The sequence below is a fragment of the Schistocerca nitens genome, chromosome 9 (assembly GCF_023898315.1).
Source record: "Schistocerca nitens isolate TAMUIC-IGC-003100 chromosome 9, iqSchNite1.1, whole genome shotgun sequence".
NCBI lineage: Eukaryota > Metazoa > Arthropoda > Insecta > Orthoptera > Acrididae > Schistocerca > Schistocerca nitens.
In genome coordinates, this window is record NC_064622.1 from 112,235,178 (window position 1) to 112,261,574 (window position 26,397).

Consider the following 26,397-nt stretch of genomic DNA (forward strand, 5'->3'; position numbering starts at 1 on the left):
CCCTTATGCTCTACCTGGATCTCTGTACAACCTCTGGTTCTTTCAGTTTATCCAGGTCCCATCACCTTAAATTCCCACCTTTTTGCAGTTTCTTCAGTTTCAATCTGCAGTTCATAACCAATAGATTGTGGTCAGAATCCACATCTGCCCCTGGAAATGTCTTACAATTTAAAACCTGGTTCCTAAATCTCTGTCTTACCATTATATAATCTATCTGATACCTTTTAGTATCTCCAAGATTCTTCCAGGTATACAACCTTCTTTTATGATTCTTGAACCAAGTGTTAGCTATGATTAAGTTATGCTCTGTGCAAAATTCTACAAGGCGGCTTCCTCTTTCATTTCTTCCCCCCAATCCATATTCACCTACTATGTTTCCTTCTCTCCCTTTTCCTACTGACTAATTCCAGTCACCCATGACTATTAAATTTTCGTCTCCCTTCACTACCTGAATAATTTCTTTTATCTCGTCATACATTTCATCAATTTCTTCATCATCTGCAGAGCTAGTTGGCATATAAACTTGTACTACTGTAGTAGGCATGGGCTTTGTGTCTATCGTGGCCACAATAATGCGTTCACTATGCTGTTTGTAGTAGCTAACCCGCACTCCTATTTTTTTATTCATTATTAAACCTACTCCTGCATTACCCCTATTTGATTTTGTATTTATAACCCTGTAATCACCTGACCAAAAGTCTTGTTCCTCCTGCCACCGAACTTCACTAATTCCCACTATATCTAACTTTAACCCATCCATTTCCCTTTTTAAATTTTCTAACCTACCTGCCCGATTAAGGGGTCTGACATTCCACGCTCCGATCCGTAGAATGCCAGTTTTCTTTCTCCTGATAACGACGTCCTCTTGAGTAGTCCCCGCCCGGAGATCCGAATGGGGGACTATTTTACCTCCGGAATATTTTACCCAAGAGGACGCCATCATCATTTAATCATACAGTAAAGCTGCATGTCCTCGGGAAAAATTACGGCTGTAGTTTCCCCTTGCTTTCAGCCGTTCGCAGTACCAGCACAGCAAGACCGTTTTGGTTAATGTTACAAGGCCTGATCAGTCAATCATCCAGACTGTTGCCCTTGCAACTACTGAAAAGGCTGCTGCCCCTCTTCAGGAACCACATGTTTGTCTGGCCTCTCAACAGATACCCCTCCGTTGTGGTTGCACCTACGGTACGGCCATCTGTATCGCTGAGGCACGCAAGCCTCCCCACCAACGGCAAGGTCCATGGTTTATGGGGGAAGATGCGAAGAATATACAAAACTAAATATTAGTTTGTCCGAACGTGTATGTGGAGGTGATTTGCTGTGGCGATAAAACAATACTGTGTGGAGCAGTCATGGCTCTTAAAGTAATGTGTCCTGAATATTTCTGCTTGGCGTAGGAAATCAAAATGTCAGATCAGTCCAATAAATTCCATTACGCAACGGCCAATAGCAGTTCACATTTAGGCATATTTAATCCAATTTTCCAGATATCCTTGCCTCACAGAGCTCTCCACATGTGTGCTCTTCGAAGGCCAACCGCTGACTCCTTGCCACACAAAGACTAGGCATGCAAATTCACACGTATCCAACATTTAAATTACCGCCCAAACCTTTTTGTTATGGGAAGACTTGCCTCCACGTTTTGTACCCTATACAATAATACAGTCCCTAAGCATGGACCAGTTACACACTCGTACATTACAACTTAGTACAAATGTAACATAACATGTCACAACTTTGAAAAGATATTTATGAATAACTGAAATTATATAACGTCACAGAATTAGAAAAAAACATATTTTATATGTCTCGACTCAAAGAAGAAACAATACAGCCGCGCGGGATTAGCCGAGCGGTCTGGAGCGCTGCAGTCATGGACTGTGCGGCTGGTCCCGGCGGAGGTTCGAGTCCTCCCTCGGGCATGGGTGTGTGTGTTTGTCCTTAGGATAATTTAGGTTAAGTAGTGTGTAAGCTTAGGGACTGACGACCTTAGCAATTAAGTCCCATAAGATTTCACACACACACCCAAACAATACAGATAGCACACAATCGATAACAGACGCAAGTATTACAGCAGGAGAAACTATTGCTGGTAAGCCTTCGTGTGAATTCAGATATCTCTAATTTTTACCTTCACGTTCTTTTAGGAAATACAGAGAAGGCAGCAATATACTGGTTGCGTCATGTGAAGAGAAACTGAAATAAACCGAAAATTTACATATGACTGTTGTAATATCATCAAAATGTTGGAATCAGTTGAAAAAATACACACGCACAAGACTAAAAAGCTCAAAATAATTACTTATATAAAAATGAATTTTTAATATACAATGTTTTTAATAAGACTAAAAATTATACAATTATTTCCCCTAGAGTTCACATTGGTTCCTAAGCCCACACATGCAGTCCTGAAAATTTGTGACTGTTTTTGATAGCTATGCTTTAAAACGAAAAACGTAGGGTGCATGCAATGCATAACTTACACGTGAACAGTTCACCTCCTATAATTGCTATACATGTTGTCTTCTTTTTGGCCTCTTTTTTCCTCAGTTGCAGATATAAAAGTTGTATAGGTTAAACACCATCTTTTGCAACCGTCTTTTAGAACTGTAGTGAGTCTTATTAAGACCAAATGCGTCTTCAGTAGTCACTGTAACTACATCGTTTCTTCTCTTACAATTTTGTTTGCTAGTATCATGAACAGTTATCATGTTTTAATTCACTGCCCTAAACAGCATTAATTTTTGTTGGTATTTATGGCTTATTGTTGTTTACACAATTTCTCCTGTTCTTCCACATACATGTGATAGATTTTAGCATACACCACTATCACTAACACTAAACATACTCACACTTTTGTCTTGTGAAGCTCTGTCAATTCGTGTGTTTTGTTTCGCTATTGCGGGATGTGTTCTTCGTTTGTTTGTTATGGTAGTGGTGCGAGTGTCTGCCATTGCTCTGGATGTATGAGTGCTTATATTTTCGGATTATTGCTGAATTCGGCCGTGTCATCATTTTTCTGGATGGTCGCATCGAACACCGCAGGTGGAGGGGCTCTTGGAATGAGGGAATGGACTGGCCCGCCCGTTCCCCCGACTTAAATGTCGCCGGGCACCAGTGACATGAGTTGGGTAGACGTATTTCATCACGTCCACATGTACCAACGACCATCCAGCGGTTGAAGAGCGCCCTCGTCGAGGAATGGAGCGTCCTACCACAAGAATGCCTTACCAGCCTTGTGGCCAGCATGGTAGCGCATTGTAGGGTAGGCATTGCCGTTCCTGATGAACTAAATGAACCAAATCATAAACTATGTCGCGCGTTTTTAGATGTCCAGGGGACCATTATTAAGCGCGGTGAATTCAGTGTGAGTATTGTCTTTGAATAAAAGTGCGATCTCTCCTTCTCTCACTGCGTACTCGTATTTCTTTTAATTACCTTCTGTACTATGCTGTAGTAGTTGTTTCTATGTATAGCATAATTTTCACCGATCTATGTTGCTTGGAGGTGAGACATGATGTACTTTCGTCCTTTGGTTGCTTACCAGAGTACTTATACCATGTGACGTACTCCATACGTTCGACCATCATCTTGTCGGGTACCATCGGCTTCCTTGTCTTTGTAACATGCATTATTTCGCGTTTATTCACATTTAAAGACAGGCGCTGTACAAGTGGAATTATTTTTGAAGTCCTTCCACATTTCCTTACTACCGTCCAAGGACGAGATGTTGTTGCGGAGCCGGCCGGGGTGGCCGAGCGGTTCTAGGCGCTACATTCTGCAACCGGGCAACAGCTACGGTCGCAGGTTCGAATCCTGCCTCGGGCATGGATGTGTGTGATGTCCTTAGGTTAGTTAGGTTTAAGTAGTTCTAAGTTCTAGAGGACTGATGACCTAAAAAGTTAAGTCCCATAGTGCTCAGAGCCATTTGAACCATTTTTTGTTGTTGTTGATGCGGACAACAGAATCGTCAGTGAACAACCTGACGGTGCTTCTGACTCTGTCTGGTAAGTGGCTGATGTATTCTGAGAGCATTAGAGGCCCTGTTGCGCTTACTTGGAGAGCATCCGATTTATTTTTTTTTTTTTTAATTTCTTTCGAAGGTTCGACGTCCAGTATGATGTAACGTGTTCTGTTAGACAGTCAGCGATCCATTTGGATGTACGCAGGGAGACTCCACATGAACTTACCTCTTTTCCCGTGCCTTTCCGTCTACCATCTTCATTTCAACACAACTACTGCGTACTACATCATCAACTTGTATACACGCCTCTCCCTCTAGTTCTTTCCTTCCATCAACCTTTCAGCTATGGTTTCCAGCAACGCCTCTTGTAATGTGTGATCAACTATTCTCTCTCTTCCTTTGATTATGTTCTTTATTACCCATTTTCACGGGTTGACTCCTTGCGGACGATTTAAATTCCATGCCGCAATAAACCACTTGAAGTTAATCGGTCTCTCGTAACGCCACATATCGAAGGCTTCTGATGGCTCCATTTCAGTGTTCCCTACTGGCCGCGTTTCACACCCATATACTACTGGAGTCCAAACAAAGTTTGTCAAGAATCTTCTTCTCGTGAAAGAACTTATATTTTTCGATCTTAGCAGGTGTTTTGTTTTTACAGAAAGTATTTTTATCTTGTGCAATACTGGCTACTGCGTTTTCATTGTGTCTATTTACTCTACTTCCTAGTAAAGAGAATTTCTTCACCTCTTCAGGAATCTCTTCATCATGTTTAACATTCATTCACCGTGCTTGTCCATCTGCTGCACATACTACTAACACTGTTTTCTTATTCTTTTTGCAAGACAAAACATTGCGACCACCTGGTCAATAGCGTGTTGGCTCTCCGTTGAAGACCAATACAGTAGCAGTTCAACGTGACATGGCTTCATCAACTCTTTGGTAGGTTCCAGAGGTATGTGGCACCAAATGTCTACACACAGGTTAGGCAATAAACGCAAATTGGGCCCACAGTGTGTGTGCGCGGAGCTAGCACACGATAGCTTCCGAGGTGTGTCCTCTCTGGATCAGAAGGAACCACTGTAGCACTATACTGGCCTCATGGCACGGACATCAGTGTTGCTGGAAAATGCCGTCACCGACAAGGAAGACATCAAGTATGAAGGGACGTACGTGGTCAGTAGTAATGTTCACGTAGTCCACAGGTGTCATGGTGTCGTTGGTTGGTGCCACTTGTCACGTGAAACCATCGGTGACTCTCGCCCATAGCATACTACCGCCCCCACCGGCCAGTGAGCGCGGCGAGGTGAATGTTTCGAGCAGCCGGTCACTCCATGACGGCATATGCTGATACGATCCTCAACCTAGTGTAACAATAAAAATATTTCATCAGACCAGTTGTCATGTTTTCACTAACGGACGCTCAAGCCTCGGTACTTCCATGTCCATTGCTATCGTAAATGGCAACGTTATTTGGCCAACCTGAGAACACTTAGGAGTTGTCTGCCGCGAAGACTCATGTCCAGCGACGTGCGCTGAGCGGTGTGTATTGAAACCCTCCTGTCTGCACCAGCACTGTACTCTCTCGTCAGATTTGCCACTGATCGTCGCCTTGATATATGGAGAGGGCAAGCCTCCGACTTCCACAACAACTCTCGCCTACTACTGGCCCAGCCACTTTCCACGGATGCTCACGACAGTGGCATGCGAGCAGCTGAACAGCTTCGCGATTTCCGAGCTGCGTTCCATGAAGCCGGGTCGTGACAATCTGCCCTTTGTCACATTTGCTTATGTCGGTGGATTTCGCTTTTGCAGCCCGTTCTGTCACTACAACGATTCGCTGTTCGTCTCTTCAGCGCTCATAAACAGTGCCATCCATATGATCCTGAACTACTTTGATGGATCGTAACATTTGAACCAATAGTGGGACACATTTGCAATTTTGGGGAATGATAGTACACAATTGGGAGATCACATACGTACACACAAAGTCATCATAGAAAATTTGGAAGTGCTCTCCACCAAATACCGTAGCCCGACTGTACTCGTTTCACCATATTCCGCAACGTTGGGTGAGGTGTGTCCTCGCCAGTGTTGCTACTGGTAATTTTGTGTTTAATGACCTCAGGAGCTCTGTAGCTGTCCACGGTCTATTCTTGTACACTCAGCTTTTAAGATGCCATCACAAGGCAAAATCCGTGTTCGGTTAGGTCAAGTGACAAGGGAGCGGGGGTGGGGAAGGGGGGGGGGCACACAATTCTATTTACATTATTCGATCACCGAAGAAACTGGCTGGAAATTCCATGGAAGCGTTAAGCGAATGACACGTTGCTCCATCTTGTTGAAAATATTCTTCGGTAAGTCAAACGTCATCCAACTGTTCCACAAATTTGTTGAATATGTCCGTAGAAACAGCAATGCGTACCGTCCTGAACAAAGAAAATGCGACCAACAATCCTGGAAGCTCGCACCGCGCACTACAATCCAACCTTTTCATCATGGGGTGGTGTTTCAGGCATGAGATGGGGGTTTAGACCAGCCCAGTATCTGCTATTTCGTGTGTTGACGTGACCTGACAGACGGAACAACGCCTCATGTGTAAACCAAGTTATGGGGAGAATGTAGAATGTCTGGACGGTGAATAAGAAACACCTGAAACAATCGACAGTAACACAGTTTCTCTCATTATCCGTTTCTTGCAATGCTTGCATCTTGTGCACTCTGTACGGTCGTTATATCGATTTCTTCGCAGCACTCTGACAAGTCCCGTATGAAATGCCAGTCTCCTGACTCAATCGAAGCAACAATTCTCTTCGAGAGTTCTCCAGGCGTCTTCGGATATCATCAACAACTGCTGCACTCAGTGATGCTCTGTTCTTACCATTGTCACTGTTTAGTACTCTAGTTGACTCTTGTTGTCTCTAGCTTCCTTGCAATCGATAAAATTGCTTCATTTGTTGGAACATCGAGCACACTGAATTCTCTCCAGAATGTCCATTGTGTTGTGACCAATGAGTCTGTCTCTCAGTATGTTTTCACAATAAAAACCTGCTCTCGCAGTGTGTACCTGCTGCGTGTTTCTGCCAACAAAAGACTGCGAACGAATCACTAATTTCTTGTTATTGTCACGCGGCCCGAAGTACGCACTCAGAGGCTTAAACCACGACAGACGAGGCTACGAAGGAACTAACAAGAGCCGAGCGATGGCGGTATTTTACCGGAGAAAGGACCTCATGCGCAGAAACAACAATCAACTTGCCAACAACAGGCAGTACTTCTGATTCTCCCAGAGCTACTGAGGTCGTTAAAACAACTTTCTCGTTTGTACGAGCTTTCGGAGGTAAGTTATGATCATTGAAGCAGTTCAGGTTTATGTGGATCGCCCCGTATTTTCCTTACTGTGTCAAGTGCCATCAACGCCAGCAGGAGGTATTTAATCTCGTGGCAGTCAGCGGCCATAAAGTTCGTCTCATCGGTGTACAGCCCGCGTAATGACCACACGACGCAATGATTAGAGAAATATGGACTCATACTGAATGTTATTGATAGTCTCTTTTCTCGCGTGCTCGCTGTGAATGTAGGTAAGGGGAGGAAAATAATACTGGCCACTGGTATCCTGGCTTGCGAAGTACGGGTGCTAACGTGTAGGAAGAGCCCAAAAGGATAGTGTACAATACCACACGTCTATCGACTCCGTACAGAATAATCACGAAGTAACTGCCGTCCAACACTGACCATACTGTACCAGAAAAAGAGTAACTACACCGTAAAGGAGACTATTTCCACAGAAAAATCTCTCTGAGTATATCTCAAAGAGTATTTGTGTTGGTCAGTTAAGGGTTTTACGTCTCAGTTTACACCACTCTTTAATCTGAAATAAACGTGAAAACTTCGAGTAATGCTGACTGGAGTTTCTAAAATGAATTTTTTAAACGGTTCCTCCGTACTCCTTTTCATTCCCTTTCTTGCAAAATCAAATATTGTTTCGGAGCTTTAGCGGCAAACAATATTTGGCGGCGCTTTATTGGAAATTCCTGCGTTCGCGTGGTGTGCCTGGTATGCAGAATTATCGCTGTTTGAAGCTAACGCCTTTTTCCTAGTAGTAAAAACACAAAATTTTCCCCGCAAACTGTTTAACTAATTTTAACCGTTAACGGAATTAATTCACCTTTCCAGGTATTGCGTTAACGGGAAAATGCCATTTTTGGAATGCGTGGACATACTGCGGTATACAAAGCCACGCCTAAATTGTTTCTAGAAACCGTTATTTGAGGATGTGAAACATCCCTGGCTTGTTCGTTGAGAACCATCAGACTTAAATTCTATAACAGTGACAGTGCTAGTTTCCACTGTGGTATTGTTAATACTAGTCCTCAAATTCGACAGCAAAAGTGATCATCTCTTCCTTCCCTAGCACAAATATGACTAGTTTTTAAACGGAATATGTGAAGTGAAGATGATCAGCGCTGTCAGCTGCAGGATAATATTGCGTGGAAATAGCGGAAACGAGCGAAAAAAAAGAAACAAACAAAAAACCAAAAATTAATTATTGCAAGGAGGCAATGATTTAGACCTTCTAAATGTTTAAAAAAGTCTTTTATTGGGACAAACAGTAGCTATTGTGCTTTTATTTATTGAACAGGAGGACGTCTCACAAAGAAACTTTAGATTCAATATTTTCTTTCGACCTGTCATTGTTGGGAAAAAGAATAAAAGATACTTCATTCTGCACTGAACATCTTCCTCACCCACTAGCAGCAGTGTGGCCAGAAATGAAGGTAAACATCAGGATTACGTCAGGGGATTATGTGACCCAGACCTCACACGGGTCAACACTGGTCCTCGCACTAAATGTAGGCAACACAAATCGTGTGACTAGCAGTTACTTGGAGAGCCATGAGATTTCTTTGTACGCAGAATTACTTACATTTAGAAAACTTCAGGAACAACTAGAAGGCATCAACAACGAATTATATATATATATATATATATATATATATATATATATATATATATATATATATATATTATTTGGCTGTGGGTGGTGCGAGAGAATGGGTGCGGGAAATCTTCTGACTGGTTTGATGCAGTCTGACACTATTTCGTCTCTTTTAAAATCTCTTCATCTCAACGCACCATTTACATCTACATATACACTCTACAAACCACGGTGAGGTACAAGGTAGAAGGCACGTCCCACTGCCCCAGTTATTAGGGATTCTTCCTGTTCCATTCACGTATGGAGCGCGGGAAGAATTGTTGTTTGAATGCCTCTGTGTGTGCAGTAATTATTCTACTCTTATCTTCACGATCCGTATGCAAGCGATACTTAGGGGGTTGTAGTATATCCCTAGACTAATCATTTAAAGCCGGTTCTTGTAACTTTATTAATAGGCTTTCTGGTGATGGCTCACGTTTGTCTTCATAAGTCTGCCAGTTGAATTCCTTCAGTATCTCTGAGACACTCTCCTACGGATTAAACAAACCTGCGACCATTCGTGCTGCCATTGTCTGCATACGTTCAGTGTCACCCGTTAAACCTATCTGGTATGGGCCCCACACACTTGAGTAATATTCTAGAAACGGTCGCACTAGTGATTTCTAAGCAATCTCTTTTGTAGACTAATTGCGCTTCTCTTCTCCGTGTCTCTTAAATACTAGAAAGTTATTCCCCGATGTCTTAACACTCATTCCACCGTCTCGCCCTTACTTCTATTCGGTGTTTTTGCATCTATCTCTTCCCTCGCCGATTCGGCTTCCCTCTGTAACGCCACATCTCCAGCGCTTCCATTCCCTACTTTTTCATTTTTTCCCAGAGCCCAGATTCCGTTTAACATAGTTCTGTGCTATTTACGTGCATTCTTAGGAATGTCTTTCTCAAAGTAAGCCCCTCGTCTGATGCTAGTAGACGTACTTTGGCAAAGATTTCTTGATTTGTCCATCACTTGTTACATTGCTGGAAAAAGCTGGAAAAATTCTTGCACTTCGTCTGCTACCAGATCATCAATTTTGTTTTGTTTGTCGCTGTTCTCACTGCTGCAGCAACTCAGTCGTTTCGTCTTTCTTTGGGTTACTCTCAGTCAGTATTTTGTGCTCAATGAACAGTTCATTCCACCCAATAGATCCTGTAATTTTTCACTATGTTCGCAGACGTTAACAATATCACCAGCTAATATTATCACTGATATCTTTTCACCCTGAATTTAATACCTTGTCCGTATAAACTGCAGTGCGTACGGTCCTATCAAAGAACTAAGAAAATGCGGTCAACAATCCTGGAAGCTCGCACCGCTCACTACGTCCCTGAAGTAATCATGATGTTTATTTTCATTTCTCGCCACACTGCTGCTAGTGGCGGAGGAAAATGTTCAGTGCATAATGAAGCAGAATGAAGTATCTTTTAATCTTTTGCCCAACAACATACGAGTACAATCAATGACAGGTCGAAAGAAAATGTCGAATCTAAAGTTTCTTTGTGAGACGTCCTTCGATTCAATAAATAAAATCACAATAGCTGCTGTTTGTATCAATAAAAATCTTTTTTGAACATTTAGAAGGTGTAAATGACCAAAATACCCATGGAACGTATTAAACCTTTAATTTTTACTAATGAGAATTATTTCTCCTGCTCTAACCTGCGTACAATAACACTGAAGATCCTCAAGAACGTACTGTGAGGAAAACTTTTCGAAAAGTTTATATTCCCACCCTTTTGTTTGCAGCTAAATGCTTGGTAGCAATCTTGCCCATCTACATGTCATTTAAAAACATTTTTCCATTCACATTATACTAAAAAAGAAGCATTTAAAGCATATTTTCGTAATATGCATATCTCCAGAGAGTCTGGGGGAGGGTACTTCAGACTAATGGTACAGAGTCTTTATCGTACTCCGAGCAAGCGAACTGTCTATACTTGCATTTGCGTGGTGCCTGTACTTTCGGACATGTCTGAAAGAACGGATACCACAAATACAATCAATGCGAGACTGGCCAATGATCCCTTCAGTGTAGGTGCACACTTTTACGGAATTCGGCGAAATGCCGCGAATAATGAGGGTAATGGGCAAGGGGCACTACGTCAGTAGTGTGTGGATAGGTTGAGAATTTGGGTCTGACGGGAGGCGCGTTAGGGTGGTCCGTGCAGTTAGGCTGACCACTGTGCCCGGTTGGCTTAGTGGTAAGAGCAACGGCCTAGTAAACTGGAGACCCGTGTGCGAATCCCAGTTCAACACAAATTTTCTACTTCCCCATCGATGTAAATAAATGTCCACCAGCAACTAAATGTCATTAATTCCTTGCAGTATTCATCCCTTTGGTACAGTAGAATCTAACAAGAGGACAGTGCAACGCGCCACATAGCTCGCAGTATACGTGCGTCGTTCGAAGAGCAGCAGGATTTGTTTACCGTTCTCCCCTGATTATGGTAGAAGCTGAAATGACATAAAATTCCTACGACAGCTAGGACCTGAACCCAGGTTTCCTTACCTGCTAGGCAGGCGTGCTAGCTATTACACCACTGTAGTAGCATTATAGCTAACGCTCCTGCTTGGACTGCCCTAATCCAGTGCCCTCCCTTACACAAACTTCAGTTCACGTATTTACCTTATTTTCCCCTCATTAGATCGTCACTACTGCCGAAGCTCTCCGGTACTGGAATAGCATTCCAGCGTTGGATTGAATGGGGAAATCTTGCCTGTACCTCAGGCGTATGTGATCTGTAGATCTGATATAATTACGTTTTCCTTGAGACATTTGAGTCTCAAATTTATCTACGATATAGGGCAGTGGGCTGTGGTAGTCCGTGCAGCTGTGTTAGCTATACTGGTACGATGATGAAGTGGCTAGTACACCTGCCTAGTAACCAAGCAGACCTGGGGTCAAATCCCATCCTTGGCACAAATTTTAATTCGTTTCTTCGGCTTCTATCATTATCGTAGATAAAGTTCAGATTCAAATGTCTCAAGGAAAATTTAGTTATACCTCCAGATTTAATCCAGTCGAGAATCTCATCCTCAGCCGAGAAACCTAGCACAGCTGGCGACAGCCCTGAAATCGGCATTGTTCCACATCTCTGTCTGTATCTTCCAGACAATGATTGTCTCTCTTCCTGCACGTATCGCAGCATCCCGTGCCACAAAAGTTGGTTATTCACGCTTGTGCCAGGTGGTCACATTAATTTGTCTGGACAGTGTATATAAAGTATCTAGTGCGTAACGTCAGAAACTGCGTGGGAAGCTTTTGGCTGTATGAGGGTTGCAACGCCACAAGACTGTAGCAAAATGAAGGTAGAACTACGGGGGGATCGACTTTTCGTGCAGAGACTGGCAACTGATCCTGAACGCAAATGCCGGCCGAAGTGGCCGAACGGTTCTAGGCGCTACAGTCTGGAACCGCGCGACCGCTACGGTCGCAGGATCGAATCCTGCCTCAGGCATGGATGTGTGTCATGTCCTTATGTTAGTAGGTTAGTTAGGTTTCAGTAGTTCTAAGTTCTAGGGGACTGACGACCTCAGAAGCTAAGTCCCGTAGAGCTCAGAGCCATTTGAACCTGAACGCAAATAAATGTAATGCATTGCTCGTAAAATGGCGAAGACATTAGATTATCAGACTGTTAATGAAAAATCGCTGGGAACAGTGACGAACGCAAATTATCTGTGAGTAACCAACTGTACGAACATAAATTGGAATGACCACATAAAACACAGCAGGGAAACCAGATGCCTGACTGAGGTACATTGAAACAGTCTTAAAGAAATGCAATTCAGCCGCGAAAGAGGTGTCTTGTTGCCATCTTGTTCAGTCAGTTCTTGAGTATTGCTCATCAGTCTGAGATTGAAAACCAAAGACTGATTTTTGTTGGTGCAGCAAATGCTGCAACAAACATACTGAGAAAACTCCTTGTACTATACTTGTACGCCCTTCTCTACCCTGTCACTGCACACTGAAATGGAAGACAGAGAGTAGTTGTAGAGGTAAGCGACTATGATGAAGTACTTGTATATAACTAACTGTCTATTCGCCACTTTATTTATACAAATAGATAACAATTATTGGATACTTAGCAGAAAGGGTTTGTAGAAAGACACTGAGAAGTTCAAAGACAGGCGCCTCGTTCTGTATTATCATGAAATAGGATAGAAAATTTCATGGATACGATTAGCGACTTGGGATGGCATGAAGCAAAGGTGTTTCTCATTGCAATTAAGCCTTTTCACCCTATTTTAATGCCAAAATAATTTTTTGCCTCCCAATACATTTCGTCATATGCTATTTGAGAACAGAACAAGACATATTCATGAAATGTATTCGCAGTTGCGAATATAGACAACCATCAGCTGACTAATGGAGTGACGACAGTGAAAATCTGTGCCGGGTAGGGACCCGAACGCTGATTTCTCGTCATCGCGAGCGGCTGACGACATACGAAAGTTTGTGTCTGGCCGTGCGTCGTGCAACATGTGGAACATTGCGTCGTAATTAGCACAGGTTCTGCAATCACGTAAGAAGCGATATTGTTTAGGTGTCACGAGTCCTTTGTCAAGGAAGGAAGCTAAGGGTTAACGTTCCGTCGACATCAATGTCAGTGGAGACGGGGTACAGGCTCTCACTGATTCAAGAATTGAGAAGGGAATCGGTCGTGCCTTTTAAAAGGAACCAACGTGGCATTTGGCTGGAGCAGTTTAGGGAAGTCACGGTAAATCTAAATTTGGATGGCCGCATGCAAATTTGAACCATCGTCCTCCCAATTTTGAGTCCTGTACCAAGCAACTGTGAATTGCAGGATAATAGTGTAGATGTAGAAGTGGCTAGCCTTCAGTCTTCAAGCCTGCAACGGCACCAAAGGAAGTCTCTCTCTGCTGCTGCTGGTGATGACGTGTCGCGCAGTTACAACGCCTCCATCACTTTGAAAGACGCACCCTGGTAGCTGGTTGTAACAGACTGACCGTTCACCTGCGAGCCGTAGTGGAAAATGTGCATTAGACACACCTCGCAATGTTTCTAGTTAGAACTCACGTCACATTTTCTAAAGATGTCTCTCTCGCTGCAGAAGGCAAGCAGACGGTAACGCTCGGTCGTGGCTTCGAAGTAGTGCTGCAGCTGTGGTGATCAAATGAAAACACCGAACTACCTTTCAATATACAAGCCACACATTTTGTTTTTCCAAGCGATACCTTTTTATTGAGTGCTGTACTTCTTGACACAGCACTGTTAACGTCACACACAAGGTGTTACACAACATGTCTTTCGTATAAATCAGCAATGGATGCTTCTAAATAATAACCGTGTTGAATAAAAAATGGTTCAAATGGCTCTGAGCACTATGGGACTCAACTGCTGTGGTCATAAGTCCCCTAGAACTTAGAACTACTTAAACCTAACTAACCTAAGGACAGCACACAACACCCAGCCATCACGAGGCAGAGAAAATCCCTGACCCCGCCGGGAATCGAACGCGGGAACCCGGGCGTGGGAAGCGAGAACGCTACCGCACGACCACGAGATGCGGGCTCGTGTTGAATAAATCTTAAAATCAGGAATCCATTACCAACCTTTAAGATGAGTTTTAATGTAATATAAGATTATGGCTGATCCTCTGACGTAATCCTGTGGCTGTCAGAATGATCGACATCGACTGGATTGGCCGATATTTCGACCGTTCCCCATAGATCCGGGTGCACTTAATGAAACAGAAAACCATCAGGACAGGAGTGCCCTAGCGAACGTGACACAAGGGTGCTGTAATTCACACAACATATTTTTTTCTTTTGAATCATCTGTCTTCTCATTGAACTGATGCGGCCCACCACTGATTTCTGCTATGCAAATGTCTTCATCTCAGAGAAGTAACTGCCCCCTACCTCATCAGTTACTTGTTGGATGTATTCCAGTCTTCGTATTGCACTACAGCTTTTACTCTCTACTGCTCCCTACTGTTCCATGGGAGTTATTCCTTGATGTATTAACACATATCCTACCATCCTGTCCCTTCTCGTCAGTGTTTTCAATGAATTCCCTTCTTTGTGGATTCTGCAGAGAACCTCCTCATTTTTTATGTTACCAGTAAACCTGATTTTCAACATCTTCTGAAGCACCACATCTCAAATACTTCGATTCCCTTCTCTTTAGGTTTTCCCATACTCCATGGCTCACTGCCATAGAGTACTGTGCTCCAAATGTACATTCTCAGAAATCTCTTCCTCAAACTAAGGCCTATGTTTGATACCTCATTAAGCTCTATTTATTACAAATTTCAATGCTGAATTACGTGAATAACAATGCTGGGGTGCTATTCCAATGTCGGAGACCCTTGGTAATGGTGACAATATAAGGGGAGGTGTGAATTGGAGTTTGTGTTGGTGAGGGTACTTGACTTGGGTAGTTCGTGCAGCTCTGTTCACCATAATGCTGCAGTGGTGCAATGGTCAGCATATCTACCTAGTAAGCAAAAAGACCAGCTTTCGAATCCCGGCCGGACCACAACTTTTAATTCACTTCTTCAGCTTACAACGTTATCGTAGATAAATTATTACAGGATCAGCTCAGTTACGAGCACTCCTGATAATACGAGAATTATCAATTGTTAACGTGCGTCAATACAAATATAATGTGTGAATACCTCAGCAAAGATTGAATGATTCGAGTGAACAGGACACGGCTGTAATCCATACTTGAATTACGGAAAGGTAATTCTGCGGTTGTCGTCAAGTGAGAGCTTGAATTTGCCAGAAGAGTGAAAGAACTGTGCGTGCAACTCCACTGGTAAAAGAAGGATTTTATATAGTGGTAGACAGTTTCTTCTGGTAGTCACTGACACTATTCTTTACAATAGTTAAGTATTTTGCTAAGTGACAAGAATAACGTTCGGATAGTAATGTTTATAAATCATATTATGATTGGTACATGAGATGCACCAGTCCAGCACTAGACTGCAATGTATCAGAAAACGATCAGGAATATTAACACATTTTCACACTATAATAATTATACAGTAACTTGCGCCTTGCAATAAAAACGCATTTTCCATAATGTGCATTACCACTGAGGGGGTAGGGGGATTCCTTCATACCCATCCTAAAATATTGACAAAATGTGAAATTCGGTGTTTGTTATTGACTCATAACAACAGCATGCTTTTTAAAAGACATACTGATGTGTAAGTAGGGTCCAGAACCTGAAGACGTCTTTTAGCACACTCTTAACAATAATGTACATGGTGGCAGCCAGTCATGGAATATTTTAGGGAATTGGCTTAAAAAATTTATTTCAAAGGCCCAGTGAAATCTTTACATGTTTTGTCCCAGGGTAGCTTACGCTGTATCTACGTGACACAAGTCGCCTGTCTTTCAAAACCGAGGCAGTTCCGTCCAGTTAAAGCTGCTGACAAGGGACTCCCTGATACCTCTGCTGAAACTGCTAGTGAATTCACTCCATTGGTTTTAGCCAATAGCGTGCGTGAGATACAGGTCACGTGTGTGGACGCTGGAGTGTTCTGCGGTGCGGAACACGGTTGCCTCTCTCTCTTGTAATCCAGACCTTGAGCAGAACAGACGTCTTTTCGGAAGGCAGAGCCTCTGGCTCTGCGTTTCACGACCGGCCACCAACATGAATTAACATGAACCGCTTCCCCCTCCGTTGCCCATTTCAATTAATTGTTCGATCTCCTAGACTGGCATAAACCTGTTAACTTCCGACCCTAGGCGCGCCTCTTGTACACCGTACATTGAAATATATTCTCTTTATTGTACCTAACTTCCTGTATTGTCTTTTAACGTCAGCCCTGGATGCCCGCTCTAATCCTGACCGCTCGACCTCCTGCACACTGTCGTCAACAGGCATATGTAACAACCTTCTCCCCGCTTCCCTGCCCGTATACATTAACACTGGTGACCAGAAGTGGGATCCTATACATTAACAATACCAACACACTTTCAGTAATGTGGACTACTAACAGGGCATACTTTATGCACACCATAAAAATTGTTGTGGACTTTTACTCACAACATTGTATTTAAAGAGGTATTCATGTGTAAATGAGGCCCTGAACCTGAAAATACTGAATATGACATTCATTAGGGAAGTAACATATATTCATAAGACTTAAATTTTTTAGTTTAACTGGAAAGTAAAATAAAATTATGGAATCTACCAGAACAATTAATTAAAAAACAATGAATATTTTTTCAAAGTTTTAAAATATAATTTAATTGAGTAGATTACAATATTTTCAAAAACTGGACATAAAGTACAGCTCTACCTCTCTGTCCCCCTTGGTATTGTGCGAGTTAACATGTGTGAGCACACTCAGCTATGGATGTTATCTGACTCCCTCTGACAAATCGTCAGAACTACTAACATATTGGTTCATACATGCACTGATTTCCAGTCCATGCCTGAGTCTCTTTCCAATAAGATATGAAAACTGTTAACCCAAGGGCAACTGCCCTTGTCTACAGCCTGTGCTCAACTCTGTCTGCCACCACAAGAGAGCTTCTGTCTTGAGCGTTTCAACCAATCACAGGCCAGGAAATCTGTGCTGTCTTATACGGTCGTACTTTCATCTGTCAGAAGCAAATAACGACGCTGTTTCCAGGTGGGTTATGACACCATCCTTTAGACACACAATAGGTCTTGTGACATGTTGCGACATATTACAATCCGCTGGGTATCAGTGTTCCACAGTTTGTGTTGTTTCTACTTCTCCTTCATCTCTCTCTCTCTCTGCTGCTGGTGATGACCTGTGGCGCCCCACTGTTCAACAGGTGGGGTCATCCGCGCCGCCCCCTCCCCGCCACGGCAGGGCGCCGGCGAACACCCTCCCCCTCTCCGTCAGCAAGAGGGCCAGAACTGCCAGGCAGCCAGTCACCGCTGCTGTCACCAGCGACGTCACCACTCCTGCCAACAGCAACAGCAACAGCAACAGCATCAGCAGTCGTGGCTCACCACTCTGCACCTGCTCCAGGTGAGCTGCCACTGCAGGCCAGGCACCTAGCCTAACTAACCTGGAAATAAGTACACACAGATGCATGCCAGCTCACATTAGGATACATAAATATACAAATCAAAAAACATAGCAATGTAATGTTACACAGACTGGGCATACTGCCTAAGGGAAACTCAGTGACTATCATGTGAACGCAATTTTCAGCCTCAAGTCACTGAAATAGTGTCATGTTTCAGCTTCTTACGAGGTTCAGGGAGAGCATAAGGGGACAATTGACAGGAATGGGGGAAAGAAATACAGTAGAAGAAGAATGGGTAGCTCTGAGGGATGAAGTGGTGAAGGCAGCAGACGATCAAGTAGGTAAAAAGACGAGGGCTAATAGAAATCTTTGGGTAACAGAAGAAATATTGAATTTAATTGATGAAAGGAGAAAATATAAAAATGCAGTAAATGAAGCAGGCAAAAAGGAATACAAACGTCTCAAAAATGAAATTGACAGGAAGTGCAAAATGGCTAAGCAGGGATGGCTAGAGGACAAATTTAAGGATGTAGAGGCTTGTCTCACTAGGGGTAAGATAGATACTGCCTACAGGAAAATTAAAGATACCTTTGGAGAGAAGAGAACCACTTGTATGAATATCAAGAGCTCAGATGGAAACCCAGTTCTAAGCAAAGAAGGGAAGGCAGAAAGGTGGAAGGAGTATATAGAGGGTTTATACAAGGGTGATGTACTTGAGGACAATATTATGGAAATGGAAGAGGATGTAGATGAAGACGAAATGGGAGATAAGATACTGCGTGAAGAGTTTGACAGAGCACTGAAAGACCTGAGTCGAAACAAGGCCCCGGGAGTAGACAACATTCCACTAGAACTACTGATGGCCTCGGGAGAGCCAGTCATGACAAAACTCTACCATCTAGTGAGCACGATGTATGAGACAGGTGAAATACCCTCAGACTTCAAGAAGAATATAATAATTCCAATCCCAAAGAAAGCAGGTGTTGACAGATGTGAAAATTACCGAACTATCAGTTTAATAAGTCACAGCTGCAAAATACTAACGCGAATTCTTTACAGACGAATGGAAAAACTGGTAGAAGCCGACCTCGGGGAAGATCAGTTTGGATTCCATAGAATTGTTGGAACACGTGAGGCAATACTGACCTTACGACTTATCTTGGAAGAAAGATTAAGAAAAGGCAAACCTACGTTTCTAGCATTTGTAGACTTAGAGAAAGCTTTTGACAATGTTGACTGGAATACTCTCTTTCAAATTCTGAAGGTGGCAGGGGTAAAATACAGGGAGCGAAAGGCTATTTACAATTTGTACAGAAACCAGATAGCAGTTATAAGAGTCGAGGGGCATGAAAGGGAAGCAGTGGTTGGGAAAGGAGTGAGACAGGGTTGTAGCCTCTCCCTAATGTTATTCAATCTGTATATTGAGCAAGCAGTAAAGGAAACAAAAGAAAAGTTCGGAGTAGGTATTAAAATTCATGGAGAAGAAGTAAAAACTTTGAGGTTCGCCGATGACATTGTAATTCTGTCAGAGACAGCAAAGGACTTGGAAGATCAGTTGAACGGAATGGACAGTGTCTTGAAAGGAGGATATAAGATGAACATCAACAAAAGCAAAACGAGGATAATGGAATGTAGTCAAATTAAGTCGGGTGATGCTGAGGGAATTAGATTAGGAAATGAGACACTTAAAGTAGTAAAGGAGTTTCGCTATTTAGGGAGTAAAATAACCGATGATGGTCGAAGTAGAGAGGATATAAAATGTAGACTGGCAATGGCAAGGAAAGCGTTTCTGAAGAAGAGAAATTTGTTAACATCGAGTATAGATTTAAGTGTCAGGAAGTCGTTTCTGAAAGTATTTGTGTGGAGTGTGGCCATGTATGGAAGTGAGACATGGACGATAACTAGTTTGGACAAGAAGAGAATAGAAGCTTTCGAAATGTGGTGCTATAGAAGAATGCTGAAGATAAGGTGGGTAGATCACGTAACTAATGAGGAGGTATTGAATAGGATTGGGGAGAAGAGAAGTTTGTGGCACAACTTGACTAAAAGAAGGGATCGGTTGGTAGGACATGTTTTGAGGCATCAAGGGATCACAAATTTAGCATTGGAGGGCAGCGTGGAGGGTAAAAATCGTAGAGGGAGACCAAGAGATCAATACACTAAGCAGATTCAGAAGGATGTAGGTTGCAGTAGGTACTGGGAGATGAAGAAGCTTGCACAGGATAGAATAGCATGGAGAGCTGCATCAAACCAGTCTCAGGACTGAAGACCACAACAACAACAACGAGGTCATCGCCAGATACATTTACTAAGTAGTCAACTGAACAACCCTGTTCATATTGTGAACACCTCTCCCATCCTCTTCAGTGGTGGTAGGTAGTTTATAGTCTTACACAGCTGTTCAGTGTACCACCCCTTACTGTGATCATGAGTCAGGAATCTGGTCTGATATTGGTTATTACTCATATAACGGAATTTCATTAGCCTTCAGTGGAATAAAAATAAATTGCGATTTTGACAGTTATTTTTAATTTTTAATTAATGCAATGGTGCAGTTTGAATTGCCTCAGTATTAGAATAGACTTATTTCTTGCACAGAAATGCTGGTTTAGCTCTGCAATGAACTCTGTTATGCAGAACAGCCACTTTACAAAACATCGATTCTGGAACTGAGGAATAGCTGAAAGGTTTACTGTCATCTACATTTATGTTATCGAATAGCATATAATACCTCCATGGACTAGGGTAACATATGAAGGATACTTTACCATTACCCTAACCTCCAGTATTTTCTTTTGAATGAAAGTGTAAAGATAAAACTTTCGTTATGGGATGCCCTTCTCTCAAACGAGTATGCTGATGAGATGAAACATTATGATTATTCAAAAGTGAATATATGCCCTGTGGCAGAATACATGCTGATATCGAACTTCTTAGGAGATGAAAACAGTGTGCCAGACAAGGTCTCGAACATGGAACCTTTCCTTTCATCCAGGAGTGCTACAAGTTTCACAAGAGAACTTCTGCAAAGTTTGAAACTAAAGGTCCGAGGTTGGGTCGTGAGTCGTGCTTGGTTATTTCAGTTGGTACAGCATGTTATCTGTGAAAGGAAAGGTCCTATGTTCAAGTACCAATGTGCAAACAGTTCTAATCTGACAGGGACTTTCATTATGAACCGTCTCCCACAGTGAGACAATGCTACCTGATGGTGTTGCCGGTATGTACCCATTAAGGATGTATATAAACAGAGCAGAGTCGAACGGAGAGTCAGTCTAGCTATGCTACAAACCGTAAATGGGCAAATCCACTGCCGCAATCTCCTTTGCAAAGGGCAGATGGTTATGATTACGCACTCGGTACGAGCATATCAGAAACGCCAAAGCAGGTCAGGTACTATGTTGAACACTGGTATAGAGCGGTTTAAGAACAGTGAAACAACAAGTAGGTGACAACGTGTTATATGTGGATGACTTGTTACAGAACTTAGTGCTTTGAGGCTTACTTGGTCTTTAAAGCAGGACAGTCTACTACCCATGGCACACCAGATGACAGACTCTAAATGCTAGTGCATGTACATCTGCTTTGGAACACACTAATCATTGTATACTGTTGATCATGGGCCTCCACAGCAGACAACCCTTACATTTTCCTATGGTGGCCCAACGACATAGTTAAATACAACTGCAGTGTGCATTGGGTCATCGGGATTGGACCTTCAATCACTGAATACACGTTTGCCTGGTCAACTGAACCACGTTTGTTGCTATACCAAAATGGTGGTTGTGTCTTGATACGCTGTTATCGAGGGTAAATGTCGCTTGCATATGCATCGTCTGACAGACAAAAGCTGGTGGTGGCAGTCTAATGTTATGAAGGAGAGTTACCTGGGCTGCCATTGGATCTGTGGTAATAATCAGAGGTAGTATGACACCTATATACTGCATGAACATTATTGTGCACCACCTGCATCAGTTAGTGCCTAATGTCTTCTCTGACAAGGATGGCATATTCCATCAGGATAACTATCTGTGTCACAAGGCCATAATTGTGCTACTATAGTCTGAGAAGCATGGTAATGAACTCACTTAAATGTCTTGACCACCACATTCACCTGATCTGAGTCGATGGAATACAGTTGTAAGGTAGCTGAGCCACAATGGAAATGGGTGGAGCAATTTATTAAGTAGGGACAACTTCACCACATGAAACATTTATTTTAAAATTGGAGAGTCATATAAGACTTGTTCAGTGATAATCCAACAACAGTAGTCAATACAATTATCCAACAAAGCATAAACAATTCTAATTAAATTATTTCGTTAAGAAAACCGTTATTTTAAAAAAATATTACAACCACACCAATGGTACTGATAACAAAATTTGCAATTTAACATCTTATAAACTGAAAGTTTTATGCAAGTTTTTCAACTGTTGTTCTTCCTTAGAAATTTCAATTACGTTAGTCTTACTTAAGCCATAATCAACTCCATCTTTTCCACACTTACTCATGAGGCAGAATAAGGATAACCATATCAATTACCAAATATCTAAACTTATAAGAATATACAAGTGAATATGCAAATTTTGTTTAGAAATTGTAGAAGACTCACTGGTAATTAAATTATCTTACCATGAACTAAAATTTGTTTTGATACAATAACAAATGGAACACAGCTTCTCTTTTAGTAATGTAGCATCAGGACCACTACTACATCACACACCTTGTCCAACTATATGCTCCATCCATGAATGTCACTTAGTACCAGAAACCAGAAATAACAGTTTTTTATTGGCAAATAGTTTTGACTGCAGCCAGTTGATACCACAGTCCCTGCAAGCAGTCTTTACCAACATGATCAACAAACAGCTACACAAAAAGTGAGCAACAACTAATTCAGTAATGAGTGATAGTCCTAACTCCATGAACGTCTGTACCACAACACACTCAAGCAATCAGTTAGTTTCTAACTCAAAGTTTGCACAACCTACAGAAGAGAAGTCTTTAACCACAAGAATGAGTAATATGATACTGATGCATCATACGTTAATGTTCAACCAAGTCGATTATCCTATACTATTGACAAATGACAGTACCTTTTGCAGACTTTCCATTAACACTTCACATATCTGGCCTCTTGAGACATGCTACATGCTGCACTGTCTGCTTTGAATCACTGTGCCTCTTACATCCTGTGTGTAGAGAGCCAGTGTAGCTTTCTTCAAGTACATACCGGTTGCTGCCACAGTTCCAACTCTATGTGTCCACGCTCTCTCCTTACTGATCTGCCCACTTTCAAGCCTCCTCATTCCACAGATAAATCTCTTTCCTCCTCTGAGGAGATCCACATGCATGAGCAGTGCAATCTGAGCGACCCAGACCGGTTAGTGCGAACCTAAATCATCATTCCATCATGGCACAGGGCCCACAAACCACCACCCAGTAATTTCTGGGAAGTGCAAGACCTGTGTTTATATATCTGGTACCATATACACCTGGGAACCTTCTAAGGACTTGTCGAATCCATGACATGCAGATTCACAGATACATTGCATTCTACAGGTGGATCAGCACGACATGAGGCAGGTGGTCATAGTGTCTTCATTCACCAGTGTATTTCCTCATGACAAGTGAGTTATCATCCAATACTTGCACCACCAGTTGATCATTTGACCGACCATCTGGCAGCTTGTGACGCCACTAGTGGCACGCCCACTGCTGGTGGGGTGGCAGCCTAATGGTGCTCCCCACTGCCAGTGGTATATAGCCAGCTGCCTGCAGTCGCACTGTGCTACAGTACGTGTCCCCTGCTGGTGGCGGCCTAACAGTGCCTTCCCCCCCCCCCCCCCCTTCAGTGCCAGTGGAATATCGCCAGCTGCCCACAGTGCCACAGTATGTGCCCCCTTTTGGTGGCAGCCCAACAGCGCTCCCACTGCCAGTGGTATATCACCAGCTACCCCCAACGCCACAGTACGTGCCCCGCTGCTGGTGTGGCAGGTGCTCGGTGCCAGGCCGCGCGGCGCTGCTGGTGTCCCTGTCGCTGCTGGTGCTGCCGTACGTGCCGGCGAGCAACGCGCTCTTCTACGTGGGCTTCGTGGTGGCGGAGCGCGTGCTCTACCTGCCCAGCGCCGGCCACTGCCTGCTGCTCGGGCTCGGCTGGGCGCGCCTCAGGTCTGCCACCTCTGCCGGCGGCGGCCGCCTGCACAAACTGCTGCTCGTCGCGCTCGCCGTCACGTTGGCCAGCCTGGGCGCCCGCACCGTCGTGCGGAACCGCGACTGGCGCGACGAGGAGAGCCTCTTCCGGTCCGCGCTACACATCAACCCGCCCAAGGGTAAGTAACGCTCTGACCCGTTTCTTCTGTACTAACACACCCAAATGTCACTCAACAACGAGGTAACAAAAGTCATGGGATAGCAACATGCACATATACAGATGGGTTTAAAATCGCATACGCAAGATACAAAAGGACAATGTGTTGGCGGAGCTGTCATTTGCACTCAGGTGATTCATGTGAGAAGGTTTCCGACGTGTTTATGACCGCACAATGGGAATTAAGAGACTTTGAATGCGGAGTGGCACATGGAGCTAGATGCATGGGATATTCCATTTCGGAAATTGTTAGGGAATTCAATATTCCGAGATACACAGTGTCAAGAGTGTGCTGAGGATATCAAATTTCAGGCATTACCTCTCATCACGGATAACGCAGTGGCTAACTGGCTTCACTTAACGATCGGGAGCAGCAGCGTCAGCGTATAAGTGTCAAAGCTAAAACCACAGAAATTAATATGGGATGTACGATGAATGTATTCATTAGGACAGTGCGACGAAATTCGGCGTTAACGGGCTATGTCAGCTTACGACCGATGCGAGTGCCTTTGCCCACAGCACGATCTCGCCTCTCATGGGCTCGTGACCATATCGATTGGACACTAATTAAATTGGCCACGACATCTTGGTAGATGATCGTTGCAGTGTCTGTGTGTTTCATATGACTTGTCAAGCCAATGTCAGCACGGCATCTCTTGCCGCAATTGCCACAAGTGTATCTGGCTGCTGAGGCAGGAGCAGTGGTAGCATTGCGAAGCTTTTTCTGCCTTAATCTGTCTAACAAGCCTTCATCATGCTTCGACATTCCAAATGATATATCATCACGCCACTCTGGTCTCATGCTAGCTCGTGCCTCCCATCTGTTTGTGTCGATTCCAAAGCTCTCCATACCTCGTTTACAGGAGTCCTTGAACCTCAATACAGGACGTCCTACGGGTCTTTTGGCTACAGAGATCTCTCCAAGCATGACCTCACGTGTAAATTTGTCAGGATCCATACGGTGGACGTGTCCCAGCCAGCGGAGTCGTCTCTGCTTCAAGATAGCTGAAATACTGTTGCAGTTAGTTTTAGATAGCACTGCTTCGTTGGTCACTCGGTCCTTCCACGTTACTCCGAGGATGGATCTCAGGCACCGCATGACACTAGACGACTGCAAAACCGTGGCCTGATCAGATGAGTCCCAAGGGCAGCTGGTTAGAGCTGGTGGTAAGGTTCGAGTGTGGCGCAGCTCCCACGAAGCCATGGACCCAAGCCGTCAAGGCACTCTGCAAGCTGGTGTAGGCTCCATAAATGTGTGGGCTTTGTTTGCATGGAATGGAGGGAGGCCTCTGGTCTAACTGGGCCGATCATTGACCATTCCGCGTTGAAAGTTCATTTATAGCCGTCATGCGGACATAGTCGCTTTGGAACCTTTTCACATGAGTGAACAGAGTACAAAAGACAGCTCCGCCAATGCACTGCCCTTTTATACCTTTTATTCTCGATACTACAGCCGTCTGTATACCCCCTGACTTTTATCACATCAGTGTAGTTTATACCGGCAAGCTGTCCACTACATTTATATTTCAGAGTACGCACTATGCACCGAAAACAGTCCACATGGTAAGCACGTTACTGCACTGTCCGAACATCGTAGCTCTCAGATTATTATTTTCGGGGGTCACAGCTTACAGAAGCTGGCAGTCCACGCTACATATCGAAAACGCTCCAATAGGCAAACTTGTTGCTACTCTGCCCGCATCCCGTAATTTTAAAGTTTACTTTGTGAGATGGCTGTCCACGACAGGAGACACTAATTTATGTATATTTCAAATTCACAGTCCGAGATATGTATCGAAAACAGTCCGCGTTATACACCGAAAACAGGGTCTAAAACCGTTGCTACGAACACGCTAGCACCTCGCTCACGCACTGCAGTATTAATCAGCCGCTGCTCTGCTGCCCAGACTCGTTTGACACCGTTTTCTCATGGCGCCCTCCCGATACACTTCAAAGATAATTTCTCGCAGAATATTACGTAGATTTCAATATTTTAAACTTTTAATCGAAATTACGATTTTACATTAATGTATAATGTTACACACGTCGAAATATTTTACGTACGCAAAAGCCGAGAATTATATGAATTGCAGTTACAGAACGT

At 43.4% G+C, this 26,397-nt stretch overlaps 1 protein-coding gene across 1 annotated transcript in view; it reads left to right on the forward strand.

Moving 5' to 3' along the window:
- Positions 1–26,397, forward strand: part of LOC126204045 (protein O-mannosyl-transferase TMTC2-like) — a 198,891-nt gene that overhangs the window by 60,362 nt on the left and 112,132 nt on the right. Inside the window, exons 3-5 of the mRNA XM_049938469.1 lie at positions 17,725–17,924; positions 23,224–23,306; positions 23,921–24,255. Of these exons, the coding sequence (XP_049794426.1) occupies positions 17,725–17,924; positions 23,224–23,306; positions 23,921–24,255 (618 nt within the window). The remainder of the gene's footprint in view (positions 1–17,724; positions 17,925–23,223; positions 23,307–23,920; positions 24,256–26,397) is intronic.